The following is a 16,935-nucleotide window of genomic DNA, read 5'->3' as shown; positions in this document are numbered from 1 at the left end:
ATGTTAATTTTACATCCATTTTTCATCATCTATTGGAGATGCTATTAGAATCCCACTTAAGATTGACGATGTCTGCCTTGTGCTGCTTTAGCCTTGACGTCTTACGGCTCACCGGAGCTACTCCAACGACAGAAGGATCCATCACAACAGAGCAGTGCCCTGGACGCCGTCTACAGATTCCTCAGATCTTCCTCCACACCTCCGACAGCCACCTCTGCCTCAACTGCTTCAGCGACCAACCCAATGATGCTGAGGTCGACACGGCTACGGCAAAGAGGTTGTACACTTGTTGCGTCAGTTATTACTATACATTCATGTCGATCCATTAGGGCTATTTTGGTTCAACGGAAAAACGTCGATCCACTCGTTGTTACCATCACTCTAAATTTCTGCATGCTCTCCTTACATAATCTCACCATATTTTTTCGTATGCATGTCAGATATTATACACAGTCATGCTGAACATGTAGAGAAAAAGAGAAGAGTTTTGCGCGGCAATACAATGTCATGCAGACATCGCTCCATGGTGGGTTCAATGGAAAACCCTCCCCACCCCTCTCCAGATTGTAATCCGGAGGAAGATATCTGTTCTGAGGCGTATTCAGACGCCGCTGACCACTCCTATTTACCTTCCAAGGTGTTTGCTCTACCTTGGCATGATGATGTTAGTCATATCATGCATATGTTACCTTGTAGTGCCTACTTTTGACATCATATATCTCATCTGCTTAGTTTAGACATGTTCTGTAATGCCACCTGTTTAGTTTCTATATCATATATGGGAATTATGCAGTCTCATGTCTTTTAGCCAGGCATAATATATGTGAAATATGCAATGCCATCCTGTTTAACCAGGCATCATATATTTGAATGATATCTTGCCCATCCTTTTCTTCATTACACTTCCATTTGTCGACAATGTTTGTACATTAAACTACTCTTCCTGTGAATCAGCCATTTAGGTGGGAGATGGAAAAATCTGGAGTGAAAACAAGGCCTTCAGAGAAGACAGTGCTACCTGTCGAAGCAGATCTCTTGTTGGGTCCCGATAGCTCCTCGGAGATGGATTCAGAGACAGATGACCAGTCCTATTCCCCCACTGAGGTGTATACTCTAACTTGGCACGGTTATACTGCTCATAGCATGCATACGGTGTCTTGCATTGCATAGTTTAGACATCATATACACAATATTCAACACCATGTTCTTAGTTCAGACATCATATCGAATGCCCTCTGTTTAGCATATAAATCACATATGTGAATTAAATGATGCGATCCTGATTACTTAGATAACATGTAGGTGAATTATGTCATGCGATCCTGTTTAGTTATTCATCATATCTTTGAATTATGTTATGCTATGCTATCCAGTTTAGGTAGACATCATATATGTGAAATTATGTCATGCTATCCATTTTAGTTAAACAATATACATGTCAACTATTTCATGCCCTCTTTTTTCCACACTATCTATTGCATCTGTCTCTCATACAATGTCTGTACATTCAACTATGTTTCCTGTTTATCAGCCATTTGAATTGGAGCGGTGATGGCAGTATCTAGCGGAATAAAAACATGGTCTTCAAATAAAACAGTGCTACCTCTTGGTGGAGATAGCACCCCGGTTGTACATGCACAAGAACCAGCCCTACCACACATAACCCAAACTCTCGCAGATTGTACCCCTACTGCAATGGACATAGAACCAGCTTCACCCAATCTAACCCCAACCCCAGCCGATAGTAACACAGTTCCTGTTGACACGACACCATCCCCACCACAGAGCTCCCAAACAACAGCAGTTAGTAAGGCAGCTCCAGTGCCCAAAGGGCCAGTACTATCACGGCGAACCCCAACTCCACCAGTTAGTACGCCTATTCCTGTGGAAGAAGCACAACCATCCAGTCGTAGTTTAGCATCTATCGCATTTGATGTTGTTAAATCGTATATGCATATCTTCCCATCTTGGAAATATTATACTGAAGATGAAGGAAAATGCCAGTTGCAGGTGTTTGTCCAGGAGTTATGTGTAAGTAATGTTATTCATGACAATTACTTTGCTTCGTCCCATACATCCTACCTCCATGATGGTTATAATACAGCAAATTTTCCCATTTTTCTCTATAGAGAAGGACCGATTTGGAAACTCAGGATGAGGTAACCTGTGCTAATACCTCTGCTATCTTCAAGAATGCTTGGTGGCAGTATCGGAAATACCTGAAGAAAACGTACTTCACCAGCAAAGAAACTCATCAAATTCCCTTACCTTCTCCTGAGACACATTTACTGGACGATGACTGGGAACGCCTTGTTATGTACTGGTCCCGAACCAAGAATGTGGTAAGGTCTATGAGCTCATTTTCTATTTTTAAGTATTTTATTCTTGCGTCTTACTGTACTCTGTTCATGTAGAACAAGTGCCTAAACCTGAAGAACAACTGTTCTAATTTAAGATTCCATTGCTATCATAGTTCAAAAAAGCGCTAGGCGTTAATTGTGCGTTTTGCCACCGCCTTGCGCTTTACTGACCAAAGCGCATGCTTATGCGTAGTTATGCACAGATTATGCGTAGTTATGCGCAATGCTTTTTGTCAACGCCTAGAGCCTAGGCGCGCCTTTTTAACTATGATTGCTTTGCTCTTGTATCACTGTATTTACTGATACGAACTTATTTTAAAATTGAAGGATCCAATCGAAACTCCAATGGCACAGCAGGTATGTTCACGCATGTTTCTTTAACAGGTTTGCTCTTATCAATAGCTCTGTTGATTTCAATTTCAATTGTGTATACAGTTGACTTTCATATGGTGCACATTACTAGCATCACAACAGAGCCAATAGTGTTGTTGTACATGTAGACCCATGGTACCCATCTGAAATCTTGTTGTGCCGTGTAATTTCCCACGCTTTGTATTCTTTCACTGTTGCTTTGTCTTGAACTGATATGATTTGAACCGTGTCTCTATTTTTATTTGGCAAGACAATGCAGTGACCATAGGACATAGATATATGTTTGTTTGATGCTTTTATTATGTACTAGTACTTGGCAATAGAAGACTTGGTAGTTTAATCATGTCCACCTTACTAATGAACTGGTTCACCGAAATGAGTTTCATATACTAGTACATGCTAAACTTGTTATGTGTCTGCTTGTTTCTTCTTTTAGAATGCTGACAGAATATTGGGGAAGAGTGCCTTATTAAGCAATGGTAAAGGAAGTAATGCAGATAAGGTTCAGGATAGTGACACATCCTTGTTGGTCTCCAACAAAGCTGATAAAACAGCTAAGGAAGACTATCTTGAAGATAGCGAGACAACCCCAAAGTCCTGTCTTGGTTTAGTGTTCGAGTTACTGGCCACTACCGCATGCACAAGCTATTCAAATTCACTGTCTGAATCAGTTCGGTTTCTTGAGTCTCAACTACAAGCTGAAAGACGTCGATCAGCTGTGCTGCGACAAGAAGGGAAGGACTGCGGAAGTCCGTGGAGCATTCAGATGCATACTTTCTGGTGCAACAACAAGCGTTGGAGGATTTTAGCGCCAAACAGGACAAAGCTAATCAGCTTGCTAAGCGTATTGCCAGCATGGTGGATACCCCATGATAACGTTTCTTGAGCTCTTCTGAAGTTGTTTCAGTTATGCTCTTGTTTTGCTGCCGCGTTTATTTGCACTGGTGACCAATTTTGACGGCCAAGTGTATGTAATATGCTGCTTTGTTCCCTATATTTGCACTGGTGGCGAACTTTGATGCCTAGTGGATGTAATATGTGTAATAGAAGTAATAGGCTAGCCTTAATTGCTTGCTTATTTACTTCCTTATTGTCTTGTTTAGTTGTTTGCTTGTAGTCACTACAGTTCTTTTTCTGTGTTTTTCTAGTGGCCGCAATAGCCTATTTTTGGTAACTAGGCCAAAATAATCATGGCAACACACGGACTGTTGTAACCATGGGCCTCCTGCGGGCCGTATGATCCATGGGCCTTCATTCGGTCGTAGGACCATTGGCCTTCTATACGGGCCGTAGGATCCATCGGCCTTCTATACGGTCCTTAGGGATCAATGGGCCTTCTACGGGCCGTAGGGTCCATGGGCCTTCTACGGGTCGTACCATCCATGGGCCTCATACGGGCCGTAGGATCCATGGGCCTTCTACGGGGCGTATCATCATTTCGCCAATCATGGACCGTACTATTCATGGACCATAACGGGCCGTTAATAGGCCGTATTTGATAACTCTATGAAAACAGCCCGACGGGTTTTTTTACATGAAAATAGCCCAACATATTAACGGTCCGCAAATGGGCAGGCTGTAACGACGGGCTGAATTTGGCCCACAAGCAGAAAATGACAGTAACGGGCCCTATGTAACCGAATGCTGCAAATGAACCCAAGAATCAATGGGCCCTGAGAAGGCCGGAAGATAACTTGGGCTGGAAACGGACCAATGGAATAATGGGTCGTTAATGGGTATAAAGTGATACACTGTTCATTACGGGCCAGTTTCACAACGGGCCGTTAATGGGCCAAGAGTTACAAAGGTCCTCATATGGGCCGAAAGAAGTCATGGGCCACACATGGGCCGGAAGTTAAAACGGGCTGAATCATATTGGACGGCCCAGATGACGCTACTGGGCCTAATTCGGATAGGGCGTAACGGGCCCTCAGTTAGCGGGCTGTAAATGGGCTATATGCGAACAGGCCGTTAACAGGCTTTCCGTGGGCCGGCCCGCCACCTTTTGACCAAGTCAAATGGGCCGGCCTTTTCACGGGAATGGGCCTCTGTTGGGCCATGCCACGTGTCGACGTATCATAGGCGCCTTCTGTCAATGAGTGGATGACATCTGTCCCAACGGTGAGCCGACACTTGATTCCTCCAGCCAATGATGATTTTACACGTGGAAAATCCCCATTGGTCGGGGCTGTTAACGGGTTATCGGATCCAAAACCCGACCCGATAGCTTAACGGTGTTCCGTTACGGTGGATGCCACGTGTCGGTCACCCTTGACGAAAGCAGTTCTGTGACGCGCGATTTATCGTCATGGAAGTGGACACTTCCGTGATGATAATTTTGGTAATGTCATGGAACACTTCTACGACAGCACAGGTATGAATATCTTGATTCTGTCATAAATTTGTCATGGATGTACATGCATGACAAAAAACGCGACCTACCGTGACAAACATGTATCATCACGGAAGTGTATTTTTTTGTAGTGGGAGCATATGAGATGTTCCAAGAGTTGAAGTTAATATTTCAAGCAAATGCCCGAGTTGAGAGATATGAAGTCTCCAACAAGTTCTATAGCTGCAAGATGGAGGATAATAGTTATGTCCGTGAACGTATACTCAAAATGTCTGGGTACCGTAACCACTTGACTCAGCTGGGAGTTAATCTTCCTAATGATAGTGTCATTGACAGAGTTCTTCAATCACTGCCACCAAGCTATAAAGGCTTCGTGATGAACTATAATATGCAAGGGATGACGAAAATGGTTCCCGAGATCTTCGCAACGTTAAGGGCTGCGGAGGTAGAAATCAAGAAGGAGCATCAAGTGTTGATGGTTAACAAGACCACTAGTTTCAAGAAAAAGGGCAAAGGGAAGTAGGGAAACTTCAAGAAGAACGGCAAGCAAGTTGCTGCTCAAGGGAAGAAGCCCAAGTCTGGACCTAAGCCTGCAACTGAGTGATTCTACTGCAAAGAGACTGGTCACTGGAAGCGGAACTGCCCCAAGTTTTTGGCGGATAAGAAGGATGGCAAAGTGAAAGGTACATTTGATATACATGTTATTGATGTGCACCTTACTAATGCTCGTAGTAGCGCCTGGGTATTTGATACTGGTTATGTTGCTCATATTTGCAACTCGAAACAGGGGCTATGGATTAAACGAAGATTGGCTAAGGACGAGGTGACGATGCGCGTCGGAAATGGTTCCAAGGTCGATGTGATCGCCGTCGGCACGCTACCTCTACATCTACCTTCGGGGTTAGTTTTAGACCTAAATAATTGTTATTTGGTGCCAGTATTGAGCATGAATATTATATCTGGATCTTATTTGATGCGAGACGGTTATTCATTTAAATCAGAGAATAATGGTTGTTCTATTTATATCAGTAATATCTTTTACGGTCATGCACCCTTGTTGAGTGGTCTATTTTTGTTGAATCTCGATCATGGTGATACACATGTTCATAATATTGAAGCCAAAAGATGCAAAGTTGATAATGATAGTGCAAATTATTTGTGGCACTTCCGTTTAGGTCATATTGGTGTAAAGCGCGTGAAGAAACTCCATGATGATGGGCTTTTGAAATCACTTGATTATGAATCACTTGGTGCTTGCGAACCATGCCTCATGGGCAAGATGACTAAAACTCCGTTCTCCGGAACAATGGAACGAGCTACTGACTTATTGGAAATAATACATACCGATGTATGCGGTCCGATGAGTGTTGAGGCTTGTGGCGGGTATTGTTATTTTCTGACCTTCACAGATGATTTGAGCAGATATGGGTATATCTACTTAATGAAACATAAGTCTGAAACGTTTGAAAAGTTTAAAGAATTTCAGAGTGAAGTAGAAAATCATCGTAACAAGAAAATAAAGTTTCTACGGTCTAATCGTGGAGGCGAATATTTGAGTTTCGAGTTTGGTCTTCATTTGAAACAATGTGGAATAGTTTCACAACTCACGCCACCTGGAACACCACAGCGTAATAGTGTGTACGAACATCGTAATTGTACTTTATTGGATATAGTGCGATCTATGATATCTCTTACTGATTTACCGCTATCGTTTTGGTGTTATGCTTTAGAGACGGCTGCATTCACGTTAAATAGGGCACCATCGAAATCTGTTGAGACGACACCATATGAATTGTGGTTTGGCAAGAAACCCAAGTTGTCGTTTCTTAAAGTTTGGGGCTGCGATGCTTATGTGAAAAAGCTTCAACCTGATAAGCTCGAACCCAAATCGGAGAAGTGCGTCTTCATAGGATACCTAAAGGAAGCTGTTGGGTACAACTTCTATCACAGATCCGAAGGCAAGATATTCGTTGCTAAGAATGGATCCTTTCTAAAGAAGGAGTTTCTCTCGAAAGGAGTGGGAGGAAAGTAGAACTTGATGAGGTAATTGTACCTTCTCCCAAATTGGAAAATAGTTCATCATAGAAATCAGTTCTAGTGATTCCTACACCAATTAGTGAGGAAGTTAATGATGATGATCATGAAACTTCAGATCAAGTTACTACCGAACCTCGTAGGTCATCCAGAGTACTGTCCGCACCAAAAGGTTTTGTCGATCCAAAAGGTGCTAACAAAGTGTGTAAGCTCCAGTGATCCATTTATGGACTGCTGCAAACCTCTCGGAGTTGGAATATACGCTTTGATAATGTGATCAAAACATATGGTTTTATACAGACTTTTGGAGAAACTTGTATTTACAAGAAAGTGAGTGGGAGCTCTCTAGCATTTCTAATATTATATGTGGATGATCTCTTGCTCGATCTTCACAGCCTACTTAGCCCGACCTGTACTCCTGGGCCAGACACTTGGGGACTCCTAAATCCAGGACTCTCGATAGAGTATGCGGACTTGAGTCTTCGGCTTTACAAGGCGGGTTCTTCAACATAATCCGGATGGATGATAGCCCGACATCGATTTCTGTGTCCAGTCCTTATGACGCCTTCCAGTCGTCGCCTCGATTTCCACGCGTCTTAGCGAATGCGAATGGTCCGTTACCTTTATATTTTAACCCTTTTAATAGGCATGGACGACGCTTAAATAACTATGCTAGATCCCCAAACGCCATCCTACATCGCTCCAAGAACCACGGAGCAAACCACAAAAAAAACTCAAACCATGGCTAGTGCCCCTGGTTCCTCCTCGCGTCCTCATGGCCCTCAAGAGGGGGAATGGCAAAGTTGCTCTGTATCCCACCTTCAGCTCAATCGTCTCCAGACGCAAGGATATCTTCCTCCCGCGGATCTAGTCTCCGTACGGGCGGGATTAACTTCTATGGGTGATGGTGCATTGGCGGAGAATTTCCCCAACCCCGGCCAAGGGGAAAGGGTATGCTTCATCTCGTTCCTTCTGAGGGGCGTAGGATTCCCGATCCACCCTTTCCTCAGGGATCTACCGTGATATTATGGGATCCAGCTGCACAACCTCACACCAGGTTCCATTCTGCACATTTCTGGTTTTGTCGCCCTTTGCGAATTATATTTAGACTGCAAGGCTCACTTCGAACTATGGAGAAACTTCTTTTGCCTCGTTCCCCGCCACCAGGGCGGTGGATCTATATTTGAAGTGGGCGGTACTGAAGTATGGCGCATAGTCGGATCCGGTTACCCTACGCCACGGACGGCCTGGCCATCTGGCAGGCCATTGAGGAGTGGGTCACAGACTACTGCGCCATCTACTACAAGGACGACGAGGCCGTCTAGGGCGACGAGGAGCTGCAGGCGTGGTGGAAGGAGGTGCGCGAGGTCGGGCACGGCGACCTCAAGGACGCCGCCTGGTGGCCGGCGATGCAGACCGTGGCAGAGCTCACCAAGGCCTGCACCACCATCGTGTGGATCGCGTCGGCGCTCCACGCCGCCGTCAACTTCGGGCAGTACTCGTACGCGGGCTACGTCCCGAACCGGCCGACGGTGAGCCGTCAGGCCATGCCGGAGCCGGGGTCGGAGGAGTACGCGGAGCTGGAGCGCAAGCCGGAGCGCTTCTTCATCCGCACCATCACCAGCCAACTGTAGACTCTGCTGGGCATCTCGCTGCTGGAGATCCTGTCCAAGCACTCGTCCGACGAGATATACCTCGGGCAGCGGGACACGCCGGCGTGGACGTCCGACGCGGAGGTGGTGCGGGCGTTCGGCCGGTTCGGCGAGAAGCTGGTGCGAATTGAGAGCGAGGTGGTGGGCAGGAACTGCGACCCCTTGCTCAAGAACCGGATCGGCCTGGCCAACTTCCCCTACACACTGTTGTACCCCAACACGTCGGACGACAAGGGCATGGCCGCCGGGATCACCGCCAAGGGCATCCCCAACAGCATCTCCATATGACTTTCTGAATGAAGTGTGATCTGGATTGCATGTAGTTCTTTAATCAGATCTTACACTTAATGTGTTGTTCATAACCTGCTCACACAAATGTAGTGTACTAATGAGTTCAGTTTGTAAGTTATCCTACACATGTCGGGAAGCAGGAAAAAAAACAACTGCTAGTTGAACGTGTCCTACCCTGGGACTACTCAGGCAGTAACATTACATAGTACAGGCAATAACGATACATAGTACAAATAGAAAAGTGAAAGGAGTGCATCCCACCTAGCAACCCCCCAACTTCCTCTCAAGTGGCGCACCAGGTAGGGGTGCGCCCCAACCAGTAGTCACAATCATGTTGGAAGACGGTGTGATGTGCTTTTCAATCCAATGCACCTTCCCACACCCGCTTCGCCCCTCTGAGGCAACACGGGGTAACTCCACCGGCACCGACACCTTCACAGTTCACACCCTCGTCCTCCCCCTCACCTCGCCGCCACCTGAGGACCCCCCGGCGAAGCCCGGACAGGTTCCAGGGGGTGGCGGCAGGCATCTCCTTGAGAGGCGAGCACGCAGATCTGGCGGGACAGGTCTAGCGGGATGGCATCTCGGTGGATCCGTGGCGGCTACGGCGGGACGGCTTGAACCAGTCGGGCTAGGTGATGCGATGGCGCGCTGTGGCTGCTGCAGAGGCTGGGCTCCGTCAGCGGCGTCCAGGGGCTGCTGCTGCGCGAGGCGACGACGGATCTGGTGCGCGGAATCTGGATGTTGGGGCGGCGGCCCCAGGTGATCTTGGCGGGGCTACGCCACCACGGCTGCGAGGGCAGCGTGGCGGCCGGCCGTGGTCACCGGTGGCGGCGGATCTGGGCTTCTCCCCGCCCAGATCCGTTTGCCGCGGCTGGTGATACGACTCCAACGTATCTATAATTTTTTTATTGTTCCATGTTGTTATATTATCATTGTTAGATGTTTTATATTCATTTTATAGCAATTCTATATCATTTTTTTGGACTAACTATTAACATAGTGCCAAGTGCCAGTTGTTGTTTTTTGCTTGTTTTACTTCGCAAAATACCCATTACCAAACGGAGTCCAAACGCAGCAAAACTTTTTGATTTTTTTTGGACCATAAGACAACTTGGGAGCCAAGGAAGCACCAGAGGGGAGACCATGGGGCCCACCACTGATACGTCTCCGTCGTATCTACTTTTCCTAACACTTTTGCTCTTGTTTTGGACTCTAATTTGCATGATTTGAACGAAACTAACCCGGACTGCCACTGTTTTCAGCAAAACTATCATGGTGTTGTTTTTGTGCAGAAATAGAAGTTCTTGGAATGGAACGAAACTTTTTGAGATTTATTTTTACAATAAAAGAAAAATACTGGAGCGAACAACCACTGGAGGGGGGCCCGTCGGTGAGCACAACCCATCAGGGCGCCCCCCCTCTCCAGGCGCGCCCAGGAGGGTTGTGCCCACCTGGTGGCCCCACAGACCCTGACTCTAACTCCTTAAATACCTAAATTTGGAGGAAGAATCAGGGAGAAAGAATTATCACGATTCACGCGGGAGACCAGATCTGGAGCCCGTTTGGGGTTCCGGAGAGGGGGATCTTCGGTCTTCGTCGTCACCAACCCTTCTCCATTGCCAATTCCATAATGCTCTCCAGCGGAAGTGAGTAATTCCTTCATAGGCTCGTTGGTCAGTGAGGAGTTGGATGAGATTCATCAGGTAATCGAGTTAGTTTTGTTAGGACTTGATCCCTAATATCCACTATGTTCTGAACGAACAACCTAGAGCCCGCGGTAGTTTAGTACCACATCGGCAACCGAGTAGCCTTGGGCCTGGAGGGGCGGCTACATATGCAGCCCACGCGGCAACGTTGAAACTTACTTACCTGGACGGGGTCGACGGCTGATCAAGAAGGGCCGTGGCCTAGATCATTGGCTCGCATTGCACTTAGCGAGTGCGTTGGCCTACCACCTCCCCTTGTTGGGAGAGTGGACGTCATAATTTATGGTAGAGGGGGTACGCGTTCGCGCGGCCCCTGCCAATTCAAATTCAAACTTAAAATTCTGCAGATTCCAATTTTGACATTGGCACTCTGCATGAGTTTCAGGACAATGCAAATGCAGATTCAGACTAACATTAGCACTCTATGAGTTTCAGGACCATGCGAATTTATCACCATTCGATGTGGCTATAATGTAGTGAAGGCACAATTCATACTACATTAAAAATATGTCTCCTGATGGAGAGATTGACTTGGATTCATCATTGTCACATGGAGGATACATATAGATCTCGAATATGGTGGAATCGGATCAAATTTTCGCACATATGTACATGATGTCATACATGGGATAAGGCTACAAAAGATATGTACAGGTCTTTGTTATATTCTGGGAACTTGACATGTCGAATCAATGCATGAAATCGCATGTTTCAGCAATGGGTAACCAGCCCTCTCCAGACCAACCAAACAGCTTCGTCCATGGCTGCAAGAGATGTGCCGGCCCTACCATCTTCAAGAGGCGCCTTGAGGGGGTGAGCCGGTGCCCAAGGTCTTCAAGAGGCAACACCTTCGCAGACGTCCCCACGACACAACGGGCACACCCTGCAGCATTGCATCGACAAAACCTTAGCAGGAGATAGCTAGCTAAACAGGCCCGCATTATCGGTGATGTAAAATTGTCTTTTTGCAACAGGAGGGGCCTTTTTTTTTTCTTACCTGTGTATTTCTTTAAGCCACTTGTCGACACACTGCAGGTGAAACTCATGTTTGCATGGGAGACTTCTTATCTGATCTCCATCCTCATATTCAGTTAAGCAGATATGGCACCTGAAGAAAGTGACAAGCACAGTGTTAACATTTCAGCATCTCCCAGGACCACTCTGAATGAAAAGAATCAACCAGGAAAAAGAAGAGATCCAAGCGTTAACTTGCAATTCCAAACTATATTTCAAGATTTCTGACATGGGACTTATGATAGCTTTATGGAGAGATGTCCTTATTTTTAGCTAGAGAATCCAGGCCTCACAAAATCGAGCTTCAAGTGCACAATAAATTCAATATCTGACATGTACAATATAATCATTCTCAACTCATGGGTGCTAGACATAACAGATTTGCGAAGACCAAAAGAAGAAGGGTGTCAAACGGCGATCATCCACACGATTCAGGGTCTCTAGATGCTGCACACAAACTTATACTCATCAGTTATCACAACACTGTTATCCCCTGTATCCAGGCGCTAGCAGCAAAACATGCAAAGTCCGCAAAGTGCAAACTGTGTCTAGTAAATTCAACTTGACATGGTGATTTTAACACCTAGCTCATTGTGATAGATATTGTGTCATGGAAGACAGTATTAACCAAAACATGCTTCCTTCGTAAGCTCTCTAAGATGTCAACAATGCCTATAGTTAGCAATTAAAATTGTATAGATTATTATTCAGTGTCTCATAATATGGTTTCTGGCTGGATTATAATAGGTGTAAGATAAAACCGTTGGGAGGTTTATTTGAAGCAATTATCAGAAACATACCAATATCAGAATTAGTAAAACTGCTTCCTTAGGAAAATTAGATAGATTAAAATGACAAGAAGCTCACTGTTCCATATCAGCACTGCATTGGGCTGTCTCAAGCTTTTTGTAGCTCTTACATGGTAATGAATTGACCACAGCCTCTGGAGCTTGAGCAGAGGCCATGGAAAGTGAAAGTGATGAGGGTTGCCGGTGAATCTCATCCAATACCTGGAAAAAATTTGTGCACATAAGCATACTAAGTAACTAGGAAAGAAATCTCACGCAAAAACAGCAAAGGATCAGTGAAATTGAAGTAATCATCCTTTAAACATTCCACTCCTAGTTCAGTCAATGGGTGCAAATTAACGTTAATTACAATTTACATCCCTCTATAAAGTGAACTATCAAACTTCCCATTTCTAATTTTCTGGTGGTGCTTTGGCCCCATAAATTAATTAACCATCATACAGACATAGCCACAAAACAATCCCTGGAATACTGACTTCGTTCTGCAACTTACGCGGCCAATTTTATTTTGTTGTTGTCTGGTGATTTACTAATTCAAGCAGGTTGACGCGACCTTTAGGCAAAAGAGGAAATAGTTGAAGTTCCCGTCTAATGCAGTGACTTCAAATTTCAATATGAATCTGAGTAAAATTATCAAGTTGCTGTACTGAAGTCTGTAACTGGAGTAACAGCTGCACATGGCAATCACATACATTTTCCAAAATTCAGAAGTAAAGCAGCAGAGCAGTATTGTCAAAATTCTTCGTACTATATATATAACATATATGCAGTTGTGTCTCTTAGTTCTTCTAAACACAACTAGAATGATGATGACAATCCAATGAATCAAACCTGAGGAACACAAATTCAACATACTGAATGCTAAATAGTTCTCAACACTTGAAATAAACATATTTAAAAAATGAAGGAAAAGAGCAAACCTCAAATAATGCCTCCGTTAACATGACAATTCTTGATATACTTGCGCGAGCACTAGATTCTTCAGCGACCAAGAATGCATCACAGGTGCATCTGCCAATTTGGTGGATCCCCAAAGGACAAGCAGCAGTACTTTGTCCGTTCCCACTATCAAAAATAGCACGACGGTGCTCCCTAATCTGTAACAAAACAATAGCACCATCTTCAGGACACATTGTGCATGGGATCAAGCAGCAAATGATGAAGGAGTAGAAAACAATAATATCTAGCATAAGCATAAAAGAAGTGCAGAAATGAAACAGCATATGCAGCACATAAAGTAGGTTCAGTTCACGGAATTCTGAATATGCTGAAAGCAAATAGAGACAAAAATATATGATGATTAAAGGTACATGTTTTTGTTCAGAATCTTCAGATAATGGTGCAAACCAACATCAACAATTAACTTAATCTGGACATGGTGACACCAATAACATTTCCTAAATATGGAATCGCAACATATGAAAGAGTAGGCATAGCTGTCATAGGCCAGAGCAATTACCCGAGATCTTGAATACTGGTTTACTCTGATTGAACCATGGCGTCTACGATGAAAGTATCGTGCCTCCTCAACCTCATCCCCAAAAAGATCATCACCAAGGTCTAGCCATCTACTGTAAAATCCCAGATCATCAGTGTCTGAATCTAGATAACCTCTAGAACCACGTCTTGAAAATGAATCCCATAGGACTCTTCTATGATTTCTTCTTGTTTCACCATTGCTGGAATCTCGGGGGTGTTCTGGGCCATCATTTGAGAAAATGCTAACCATGTCTTCATGCACTGTACTGCCACCAATCTGACCATGAGACACACTGAATATGGTTGGAACATCTTCTCTGCTAGCAGTTGCATCTGGAATTGATTCACCAACGATGGATGATGCGCTTGAAGTAGCAGGCAACACAGATGTCAAGCTGGATTGAGAAACATCTGATCTTTCACTTGACAAAACATCTCTGGATGAAGTCCTGCGGAGAGCTGTCTCGCCGTCTTCCAAGCCAGGCATGATCCTTTCAGATGTCATCACCGAGGAGTGGAAATCAGACTGGGACAAGGAGCCACTAACTTCTGTAATGAAAACTGCGTCAATATGGACATTATCAGGTGCAGGTTCTACAAGCTCTTGTGCCATAGGACTAACCCCTTCCCCAGATGTTCTCTCATCATTGCCAGCTTCATTACTGAGATTTCCCCTAATCACGGCATCCTTTCCTGATGAACTCACCAGACCACTCGTTTCAGCATCTTTAATTCGCAGGGCATGCTCCTTGTTCTCGTGACAGTCCAGGTGGTTGAACCGGAGGCGGTGACTTATGGTGCTTGAAGACGGATGCACTCTTGGGTCTGGCTCGCTGGTGTGGCGAAGATCCTTAGCAGACAGGGAAGGCTGGAAATCTAGCCCAGCCGCTGCTCGCTCTGCTTGCCGAGTTGCTGCCTGCACAATACACCTTCCTGACATCAGTCAACAACATAGATAACAAAACAGAAGGAAAACAGAGCAACCTTATCCACTGAAAGCATGAAACCCCACTGGCACTTCAACATACAGAAATGTTGCAATTTCACAGATTTAGCTCAGCTTGTCACTCAAGAGACCCGATACTATTAGTGTGGAATGACAGATTCTGCGAGCTCTCCACTCATGTCCATTATGAGGGTTGAAAATATAGCTAAGGCTAGTAAATCCAGAGGCAGGTAATCATGTTTGCATGGCACGGATGTGTAAGGAAGGGACATAAATGTTCATTCAGCTAGTCAACCCTCGTCCATAGCCCATACTACTACTCATCATGATTGAGCAAGCAGCGGTACGAAGGAAATGGTGATTAAAAGCTCCGGACGCAAGTCCATGGCTTCTCCTAACCAAAGCTACGCTGCCAGAATCACCATCCCCAATCCCACGACCCAGGAACAGTAACCACCGACAAATCCCTCGACACCAGGCGACCGAACCTTGTTCCCCGTCCCCGGTACCTCAAGCCAAGCGACGGCGGGGCGCTAGAAGGCCAGGAGCGACTACCTGGAGGGCGCGCGAGGAGGAGGCGGCCGCGGCGGCGGCGGCGGCGAGGCCCCCGCCGTCGCGCGCGGAGGATCCGGCCCCGAAGCACCCGCCGAGGCCGATCCGCGGCCGGCGACGCGGCGGCGGCGACGACGACGACGGGCCGGCGGCGCAGCTGCTGCTCGCGGCGCCCATCTCGCTCGACTTTCCGGATGGATGGATGGGTCTGTGGGTTCCTCCGCTCTCCGATTTGGGGGAGAGAGTGGGGAGGGGAGGGGGAGGGGAGAGCAGGGCTGGGAAGTGCCGTGGGTGCGGGGCGCTGTCCCTTTTACATCTGCGCGCTTTATAGATTGCTTTCGCTTCGGAATTCGTTTATTTATTTTTGCGGGCGATGGTTGCCGGCCGGACTGGTTTTTATCCCGACCTTGAACCATTGACTTTGGGTACGAGTCAAGAACATAAAAATGGTGCTTGTTGAGTCCACACAAACTGTGGATGTCGACGGGGAAAAAGGAAATGCGGGCTCCGGTGGTTAAATGCGTGTAAACATATTTTAAAAAAAAAATAACACAGTACAGACTCAAACACTCATATAAACGCGCATACACTCATCCCCTACTCCTATGAGCACCTCCGAGAGACTGAGCCAGCATATCATCTTGAGACTTTACAAAGTCACGTAAGCGCTTCGTAGTTGACGAGAACGTCTCCTCCCACTGAACGTGCATCGCCGGAAATTCTAAAATAAATTCAGAATAAATGCGGGCACCAGGACTTAAACCCTAATGCGTTAGGGATACCACTATCCTCCTAACCATCCAACAACGATTGATTCACAACATAATTTTAATTTTGATCAAAGATACAGTAGATGGTATTACAAATTGACACATGAGCGTGTACATCTTGGCAAGTCAAACGGGAGCGTGTGAGTCCAACTTTTTTTAGGGGACGTGTGAGTCCAACAGACACTGTCTGACTGTCTCAAAAAAACAGACATCTTAGGACGTGTGTGAAACTTTCTTAATACAGTAGTGTATCAATATGGCCAATCACGCCTCATAGAACAATTCATCCTCCTTCGTCAGAGTACATTGTCATCATGTTTGCTCCAGAATAAACAACAATAATGTCAAAATGCAGCAATTGCATTTGTCCAAACACTTGTCGCGAGTGGTGTCTGCCATGTACGACATCGGCAGGGGGCGAAGCATGTCTGGGCTACGGTCTGTTTCGAGGTGGAATGATGGCACAGTCCAAGGCGGGTGTGTCACAGTGGGGCATCGGTCTCTGAAGGTGCGGATACGGAGCACAAGTGGAGAGATAGAGTGAGGGAGAAAGGCCTCTGGGTGTGGTATTTTGGTGGGCGGGGCACGTCGGAA

At 45.8% G+C, this 16,935-nt stretch overlaps 1 protein-coding gene and 1 non-coding gene across 3 annotated transcripts; one reads left to right on the top strand and one right to left on the bottom strand.

Annotated features, from left to right (window-relative positions):
• Window positions 1–10,926: 10,926 nt before the first annotated feature.
• LOC119326848 lies at window positions 10,927–11,088 on the top strand. The gene has a single exon (XR_005158213.1). It is a non-coding gene; the product is annotated as a U1 spliceosomal RNA (small nuclear RNA).
• A 157-nt stretch (window positions 11,089–11,245) lies between these two features.
• LOC119323544 lies at window positions 11,246–15,861 on the bottom strand. Of its 2 annotated transcripts, none has more exons than XR_005156393.1 (6): window positions 15,575–15,861; window positions 14,054–14,989; window positions 13,515–13,691; window positions 12,705–12,795; window positions 11,769–11,879; window positions 11,246–11,654 (listed from the first exon to the last, which is right to left on the bottom strand). XR_005156393.1 is itself a non-coding variant. In XM_037597227.1 (6 exons), the coding sequence occupies exons 1-6, from the start codon at window positions 15,746–15,748 to the stop codon at window positions 11,606–11,608; spliced, it is 1,590 nt and encodes a 529-aa protein (XP_037453124.1). In that variant the 5' UTR covers window positions 15,749–15,857; the 3' UTR covers window positions 11,246–11,605. The 2 variants fall into 2 exon arrangements, 1 of the variants encoding a protein (XP_037453124.1); XM_037597227.1 differs by having other exon boundaries at window positions 12,653–12,795; window positions 15,575–15,857.
• Between the last annotated feature and the right edge of the window lie 1,074 nt (window positions 15,862–16,935).

The sequence above is a fragment of the Triticum dicoccoides genome, chromosome 6B (assembly GCF_002162155.2).
Source record: "Triticum dicoccoides isolate Atlit2015 ecotype Zavitan chromosome 6B, WEW_v2.0, whole genome shotgun sequence".
Classification (NCBI taxonomy): Eukaryota; Viridiplantae; Streptophyta; class Magnoliopsida; order Poales; family Poaceae; genus Triticum; species Triticum dicoccoides.
This window is presented reverse-complemented; position numbering and strand designations above follow the sequence as displayed.

Bases quoted from the DNA above. Each gene is read 5' to 3' on its own strand.
- LOC119323544 (XM_037597227.1), bottom strand. From the start codon at position 15,748: ATGGGCGCCGCGAGCAGCAGCTGCGCCGCCGGCCCGTCGTCGTCGTCG. The intron at 11,880-12,652 runs GTGAGCTTCTTG...CACTTTCTTCAG, and splicing joins TGCAGTGCTGATATGGAACA to GTGCCATATCTGCTTAACTG. The intron at 11,655-11,768 runs GTAAGAAAAAAA...GCAATGCTGCAG, and splicing joins TGGCTTAAAGAAATACACAG to GGTGTGCCCGTTGTGTCGTG.